The sequence below is a fragment of the Myotis brandtii genome, unplaced genomic scaffold (assembly GCF_000412655.1).
Source record: "Myotis brandtii unplaced genomic scaffold, ASM41265v1 scaffold105, whole genome shotgun sequence".
NCBI classification, from domain to species: Eukaryota; Metazoa; Chordata; class Mammalia; order Chiroptera; family Vespertilionidae; genus Myotis; species Myotis brandtii.
The window spans coordinates 6,429,257-6,437,958 of NW_005353538.1; the positions used below are offsets into that span (position 1 = coordinate 6,429,257).

General features: G+C 44.0%; 1 protein-coding gene across 1 annotated transcript; it reads left to right on the top strand.

The window, feature by feature from the left end:
• Positions 1-1,859: 1,859 nt before the first annotated feature.
• Positions 1,860-8,436, top strand: LOC102256124 (chromosome unknown open reading frame, human C11orf52). The gene is made up of 4 exons (XM_005856837.2): positions 1,860-2,243; positions 6,214-6,251; positions 7,270-7,325; positions 7,549-8,436. Exons 1-4 carry the CDS (start codon positions 2,212-2,214, stop codon positions 7,795-7,797), a joined length of 375 nt encoding a protein of 124 aa, XP_005856899.1. The 5' UTR covers positions 1,860-2,211; the 3' UTR covers positions 7,798-8,436.
• The last annotated feature ends 266 nt before the right edge of the window (positions 8,437-8,702 follow it).

An 8,702-nucleotide genomic window follows, 5' to 3' on the forward strand; every position in this document is an offset into this window, starting at 1 on the left:
TTTTTATTTTGATGTAGTCCCATTTGTTTATTTTCTCCTTAGTTTCCATTGTCCTAGGAGCCGTATCGGTAAAGATATTGCTACGACATATGTCTGATATTTTGCTGCCTATGGACTCTTCTAAGATTTTTATGGTTTCCCATCTTATGGTTAAGTCCTTTATCCATTTTGAGTTTATTTTTGCGTATGGTGTAAGTTGGTGGTCTAGTTTCATTTGTTTGCATGTATCTGTCCAATTTTCCCAACACCACTTATTAAAGAGACTTTCTTGACTCCATTGTATGCTCTTGTCTCCTTTGTCAAATATTAATTGAGCATAATGGCTTCGGTTGATTTCTGGGTTCTCTGTTCTGTTCCATTGGTCTATATGTCTGTTCTTGTGCCAGTACCAGGCAGTTTTGAGAACAGTGGCTTTGTAATATAGCTTGATATCTAGACAACTCTCTCTTAAACACACTGCCTTTTGACAACATAACTTGAAAATCAACATAGAGTACTAAAATTATTATTCCAGCCCTGGCCGGGTAGCTCGGTTGTTGGCTGGAATGTCATCCTCATGTGCCAAGGTTGCATGTTTGATTGATCCCTGGTCAAGGCACCTGCAGGAGTCAACCAGTGAATGCCTAGGTGGGTGGAACAACAAGTCAATGTTTCTCTCTCTAAAAAGAAAATAGATAAATAGATAGATAAATAAATAAATGACTTAATCCAGTCATAGACTGACTGGAACAGACTTCAGTGGAATAATCAATGCCGTTGTTTACCACTCTGGACTGCTATTAATGCTGCTTTAGGTGGATCTGGCTACCACAACACACTGTTGTTTCCTTTGGAGTTTCCGGCCATATAGAATCTAAGTGTCTTCCTTCAAATTAGAGAAATTGGCTGGAAACGGACCAAATTTGGAGAGCTCTGAGTGCCAGGCTAAGATGTTTGTGTCACAGGATGAAAAGAATATGGGTAATGGTAGAGTACAGAATGAATTGCCGGGGAGAGGCATGGCCATGATATAAGTAGCTGTGCAATGATCCAGCACAAGATAATAAAGATGCTTTACCATCTGACGATTAGCTGAAAACAATAAATAATAACAATAGCTTGAGCTGAGAGCTCCTATGTGCCAGGCCCTGGGCTAGAGCTTTACATACATTATTTCATTTAATCTTCACCACAATCCTATAAAGCCCTCACTCTTATTGTTGCATTTTTCTTAAGGAAAGAAGATGGGGAAGAGTGAAGAGTCCAGGGTACTCTCTGTGGAGTGCAGGGTGGAGTGGTGGGTCCTGAATACCCATAAAGAGCAAATACCTGGGCATCTGAACAAGGCAGATGGGGGGGGGGGAGCACTGGAGACAAGCTTTATGGGTTTCAAAAACTCTCCTAGAGCCCATATTCTCTACAGAGGGATTTGCTTGACTGCATCCTAGTTGCTGGTGAGTGTGGAATGAATGTAATTTTAGGTCACTGGAAGGAGAAGTTGAGTTGAGCTGTAAGTAGGGATTCTATAGTTCTGTACTGGGAATGGGGAAGTGAGTGGTTAAGAAGTGCTGAAGCCATTGCAATCATATGATTCTTTACCAGAAAGGGGATTGGGCAATAGGTTCGGTCCTTCATTATTACAGTCCTAAGATAAAAGTGATTTGCCCACGTTAATTCCAATAGCAAGGGAGAAAGAATAAAAAGAAATCTATTCACCTAACGTTTCCTAGAGACTACAGTTTTCAAATCCAGATTCTGGACAGGGATAATGAGAAACTGATACTGATAACCTTGAAAGTGAAACTCAATTAGAGCTGAGTAGTGCTGGGAAACAGAAGGTGAGGCTCTTTACTCCATTTTAGAGGACATATTTCAATAACAGTGTGATATCATGGAAAAACATTTCCTAAGGAAGCCCAACGCCCTTTTCTATCTCAGGTTTCTTTTCATTGGAGCTTGAAGCTCAAAGTTCATGGTTTCATCAAAGCAGCTCCAAATCCCCAAGGTGAGGTAGTTCTCACCTGGAGCCCGTGTGTGTTCCTCTACCCTTTGGCTGGGCGCAGTCACCTGGGAATCATTCCAGCAGGTGGCTTCCAAAGTGCAACCTGCTAGGTTGAAATCTGACACTGACAGACTGCCTGGGAGCTGCTACTGAAAACTAAACCAGGAACCAGGAAATGCACAAGCTCTTTATGTAGATAAACAGCGAGGCTCCCTCGGAGACAGAGCACCATGGGAAACCGGCTCTGCTGCGGGGGAAGCAGGTGAGTAGGGGGCAAGGGGAGAGGGTAACATCGGTGTGGGTTGACATGGAGGCCCTGAGAATAAGATCGAGCTGCAGATAGTTCTCTGCCAACCTCCCACTGCCACTTTCCTCCGTCTGGCACCTCCCTGTGCCTCCACCAGAACAGCACCTCCTTCTGTGCTCACTCCTTTCAGGAGACTTCAGAAAACACAGCCACGCCAGCTGTCAGTAGAATGTCCAAAGCAGGGATGGAATGGTGACCTGGCATTGTTTCTCTTTGTCCTCCTCTTCCTCTCCTCTCTCTTCTTCCCACTTCCCTCCTTCCCCAGATGATAAGAATTGTAGCACTTGTAGCTTACCACTTTACAATCTCATTTACTTTTCCCAACTATTCTATGCGAGAGGTGGCTTACATCTCCTCCTGTTTTTACAGCTGAGAAGCTGAGGCTCAGAGCAGTTGTCTGAGGCCACATGGCTAGTAAGCACGTAAACCAAGATTCCAATCTAGATCTGTCTGATTTCAGAGCTCATGCCTTAAACCACTGCGTAATACTGCCTCCCAAGTCAAGCAACTCAACATTGGAGAAATGTTTATTTAAAAGGGCAGAAGAGGAGAGGAGACCCATGGAATATTTGAATATAACTTTCACACTTATTTGCTCTGTGACCTTAGGCAAATCCTGTTACTTCTATTTTTTTCTCATATATAAAATACAGATGACATGACCTATGATATCTAAAATATAGATAACATGACATGTCATTTAGATGACAGGTTTGAAGAGCAGAGGACATGTGAAAGCCTCACTGTAAATTAATTATAATGTCTTTATTGTTCTTTCCCAGAGTTTTCATCACTAGAGACCCCCGGACCTGGTTTTATATAACCAATGCCTTCTTAGCTATACCTTTCCAAGCCTGGGGCAGTGTTGAGGATACCTTGTTTATGAATAAAGCATCATTATATTTAAAGAGATAATTGAGGTACACTGAAAAGGGCATATGAGTTGGAGTCAGTACATTGGATTCAAGTCCTGTTCCTATTACACATTCATTTATCCATTCATTTCTTTTTTCTTTTTTCTAAAATATATTTTTATTGATTTCAGAGAGGAAGGGAGAGGGAGCGAGAGATAGAAACATCAATGATGAGGGAGAATCATTGATTGGCTGCCTTTTGCACACCCCCTACTGGGGATCGAGCCCGCAATCTGGGCATGTGACCTTGATGATCAGAATACCCAGGACCCTCAGTCCACAGACTGACGCTCTATCCACTGAGCCAAACCAGCTAGGGCTCTATTCATTTCTTAAACAAATATTTTGTTCAATACCTATATGTACTGGGCATAGTGATAGATGCAGAAGACATAGTAAAAATAGGAAATTTGGTCTCTGCCTTCTTGAGTAACATAAAGTTTTTAGGGCCTTAGTTGACTGATCTGTAAAATGGGAACAATAATACATGCTTCCTGATATGTTGTCAGGATTGGGGAAAAAAAGCATTTTTTAAACTCTGAAATGTCCTACAGACATAAGATATCCAGAAACATCTAAAAGCTCCTAAAGAAGGGGATGTAATAGCTTCTTTCACTTCCTTCCTTCCCAAGTCTTCATGTTCTTCCTTTTGGTTATTTTTTCCTCTGATGATGGTAGTCATAGTAGTCAGCTTTGACTGATGCTCCTTATATGCCAGGCAGCTAGCTGAATAGTTTACATTTATTATCTTATTTTATTCTTACAATAATCCCATAAGGTTCAGGTTCTTTTGTCATCCTCATTTTATTGATTGGAAGCCTAATAAGTTAAAACTTGCTGAATGTCACACAGCTAGTCTGATAGCATCAGTCTGACTCTAGAGCCTGGCTAGAAACACTATACCAGAGAGTCTAACCAAATTACAGGGTTGGACAAAGTAGGTTTATAGTTGTGAGTACATGAAACAGAGTTTATTCTTGTATTATTGTTGTATTATTTTCCATACGAACAACTGTAAACATACTTTTGCCCACCCTGTATATTTTTTCCTCTCAAAGTATTAGTAGGGCTAGGTAAATAGTATTTCTCATAATCTCAATAACTTCCAGAGATTTAAAGATACTATGATAATTAAAGAGATTTTTATTTTAAAATGTTTTTCTTATTACAAAGTAATATTTAATCATTGTAGAACATTTGGAAAATACCAAAGAGCAGAAAACAAAAACCATAAATATAAGCACCCAGAAATGACAGGAACATTTGAGTATATTTCCATGTAATCTTTTTAAAATGCCTATGTAGATGGTTTTTATCCCAAAACATATCTTATTACCTTTTTAAACTTAATACGGAAGAAAATTTTCAATGCTATTAGGTGTGCTTCCAACATTTTTCTTAAATGGATGTGTGATTTTCCATTGATTAGAGATGCCATTTATTCAATCAGTTCCCAATGTTGGACATTTAAAATATTTACTGTTTTTCGCCATTGTAAATAATGCTATATTAAGTATTCATATTTGCACCTGCCAGATTATTTCTTAGGCTATGGAATTGCTATATCAAAGGGTACACACATTTGTTTAAGGTTTTTTATACGTATTGCCAATTGCATTCTAGAAAGATTGCACCAATTTTTACTCCTACTACCCACATGGGAGAGTGCCCATTTAGTTTCCTTAATTCTAAGCTAAAAATAAAGTCTTGTCACCAAAGAGTAACTGCATATTCCATGTGGGTTGTGTCCAGGCATTGTGCAATATTGAACTTGGGAGCAGGCTCCATTTACTAAAATTGGGTTGCCCAACCCTATGTCATTTTAGAATTAATATTTTCTTTATCCATTTAAGTAGAAGTAATTAGGTAGACAATAGTGACAAGGGACAGGGAATTAGAGGCTAGGCAGTGAGTGGTAAGAGAAAGGAAGAACTGAAGTAGCCAAAGAGGAAGTAGAAAGACCCAGAAATAGTTTCAATGCCTTTCTTCTGAATCACCTGTAGCATTCAGATAGTGACTAACAGCTCTCAACTCAGCAAGCTGCGTTAAAACCAAAAATCTAACCGGAACACAAATCTCTGTCAGAAATGTGTGGGGAAATCCTGATTTTTCCACAGTAGTAAAATGGACATGGTTTGTAAGTTTTCCTCTCTTTTTAAGTAGCAATAAAAGGAAACTTCCTTCAGAAGACAGAAGTCAGACAAATAGGGTTGGCCCAGGTGAGAGCTGGAAATGTACTAGCAAGAAAAAGCATGGGAGTAAGCTCCAAACTATTTAGTCTATTTCCTCAGACAAGTGTTTCTCTGGCCATAAAACAGTTGACGATCATAGACACACCGGCTCCATTGGGGACCCTAGGGGCTCAGAAATGAGTATCAGAGATCTGCCCTGCAGTGAGCTCGGGGTAGCTGAGTCACTCACCAAATTCAAAGCTCCCTGTGCTATGGGCCTTAAAGGTTAAACATCTCACAGTTTTGTTAATTAAACACAAGGACAGGGAAGCAGGGAGGGAGGTCACCTGTTAGGAAAGGGCTTTGAGGAGCCCTAACTAGTGAGCCCTGGTTGTGGCAGCTCCTGTGACTCCCACAATGAGAACCCCAGACTGGCAGAGACCCCTAAAAAGGCAGTGACGCAGAAGCAAGAGGGTCTCTGAATCCAGGAATATCCCATTATTTGGCCGGTTTCCCTTACCCTCTGCTGGAATTAGCCTGTTAGACAATCTCAGAATAGCGCTCAACCCAGCTTCCTCCCTGGCATGTAATGACTGGCTGCCGGAGTCTGTATTTTGGGTTTGGTTATGTCAGTTGTTCCACTCCGCCTTCCAGAACCATCTCTTTGGGAGAGGTGTGGTATCCTTGATAAATGCTTTGGGGCTGGCTCAGGGTGACTTGTTAGAGGGAGGGGAGGGAAGATCATCCTAGAATGTTAAAGAGATCACAGAGCAAATGATGAAGGAGGGACGATAGAGGCCAGGTCTCTTACACATGGGTGATCTGTTTTTCCTTTCACAGGAGCTGCCCATCCATCTTCCAGAGGAAAAAGAAAATGGGTAACTGGGGGAGGAGAGGGACTGGGTGGGGCCGGGGTGGAGGGAGCTGGTAGCAAATTAGAGAAGATAACAGAAGTGGTGTCTTTGGAAGGAGCATAAGGGTGGGAAAGGGTAGTGTTGGGAGGGATAAAGGGAGACAGTGCACTACAGAGAACCTTTAGGTTACTGGGTTCAAGACCATCTCTGAAACTCTGGGTCTCATCCTCTCTATTATTGCAGTGGGCAAGGTTGTTTGTTCATGCTTTCATTCATCCACCAAAATTTACTGAGCACTTATACTGTATATGAGGCACTGAAGGAACCCGAGGAGAGAGAAAGGCACAAGAGGAAGGACACACGGTGTTGGCCCTAAAAGAGGGGAAGATCAAGTTTGAGAGATAGATATGTAAACAAGTAACCATACTGTCATCTACTAGTGCTATAAGGGATGCATACTCCTGCTGTGGGAGAATGGCAGGAAACACCAACGTTGAAGAAGTAATACCAAGTTCACAAGTTGGAAGAGGAGCAGGGAGGAGAGGCTATTTTAGGCAAGGGAATTATCTTATGCAGAAAAAAAGAAAGGAGAGAGAGAAGAGGCTGATTTGATTGAAAGTGACCAGTTGTTTGGTAGCTAAGCACTTACCACACTGCACTGTAATAGTCTGTGTACTTCTATGTCTCCCCTAGTAGACTGTCAGCTCCCTGAGGCAGAGGAAGCAGCCTGCTCATTCTTCTATTCCCACAATGTGGCAGAGAGCCTGGAATCTAATGGACTCTCAACATGTATTTGTGGAACACTGTTAGGGACCAGAGAAAGATGAGGATGGAAGATATTATGGGCAGATTGTAAAAGGGCCAGATTGCATTCCCTACTAAAGAGTTTGGATGTGGGAATGATGGAAGTGAAGAAGGTGAGAACAGACGTAGGGAGATTAGTTAGAAGCCCGCCATAATAGTTTAATAGAGGTTTGAAGATGGCAACCTCAGTAGAGACAGGGAAGAGTGAATGGGTTTAAATTGGATTTCCTCCTCCCAGGGGGTCAACCCAGATGGACACTGAAGCAGCAGCGACAGAAGCAGAATGGCACAAAGGTAATGACAGGCCTCTGTCCCTTCTCGAGGGCGGCTCGGACTAGGGATGCCAGGCCTTGGCCTTTCCCCCTGGAACAGACTCGTCTCAGCCATCTATAGAACTTGCCTGTTCTGCCCTTCCTCCTCGGTGCCCCTCTAATGGAGCAAAATAGAGGGACATCATTGAAGGTGGGGGGGCCAAACCAAGCCAAGAATCTCTCTTAATGTTGTCCATTCTTCCCAGGGCCATGTCACAACAGGACATGCGCGTAAGCAGGTGTTGGAGCCGCCTGCGTCTCAGCGGCGGAAGCAAGGCCCCAGGTCAGAGGACAGCAGCTTACATTACGCAGTCATTCAAGTGTGCAGCCAGCCCCAGCCACGCTCCGCCCGGGAGGTGAAGCACCTGCAGTCAGAAAATGCTACAGAGTATGCCACCCTTTCCTTCCCCCAGGCCACGCCCTGCTATGACAGCAAGAACGGGACGCTAGTGTGAGCCTCGGGGAAGAAGGACCAGCTTCCATCATTTCACCAGGACTCCCGTGGGACAATAAACTGTTTTTGGAGAACCGGGTGGCAGCCCAGGAATGGTGCCACATTTTAAGTTTAAAGAATTCAGGAGCCCCTGGAATTGTGTCCCCAGTCTTGCTCTCTCCCCATATGCCTATCTCTTATTTGCCGCCGTGAGCTTGGAGTTGTATTTGGGTTAGTCAGGGGTGGATGGAGTTGCACTTAAAACGAGGGGGTAGGTTGAGTGTGCGGGAAGGTAGGTTTTGATCCTACTCTCAAAAAAAAAAAAAGTGAGGGAAAAACAGGTTACCCCTTAAGTACTTGAGCTGACCTTGTTGAACTTAATTTAATGACGCCCTGTTGCATACCTGAAACTGCAAAGCTGAAGAAGACGTGCACTGAAAAGGCCTCCTGGGCTTTAGTACACAGCCCTGGGCCTGGCTGGGCCATTTGCTCAGTGGCTGGGTCCACGTCCAGACCTGAACAGACACCTGAGGCTTGGAGGAAGCATTTTCCAAGCATCCATTACCAGGACCTCAAGTCACTGATACTGACAGCACTGCGTGGCCAGACCGTTGGTTCTCGAAGGTGCTGAGCCGCTAGGAACAATAAATCTCTTACGGAACACGCCTGGTGCGCTTTCTGGGGCGAGCACCTGCGGGCTCCACACCGGCAGGTGGAGAGGCCGGCCGGGGCGGAGCGAGGGAGTGGTTTGCACCGACCAGAGGCGAGCTCCCTTCTGCACGGAGTCCGGGCCGGTAGGAGGCGCCTCTGTACAGACCGGGACGCAGTCCTGGAAGTCCGAGGGCGGGACCCAGGCTCGCAGGAGGCGGGGCCGGCTCGGGCCAGCGAGAGGCGGGTCAGGCAGACACATAGGGGGTGGGGTCAAGG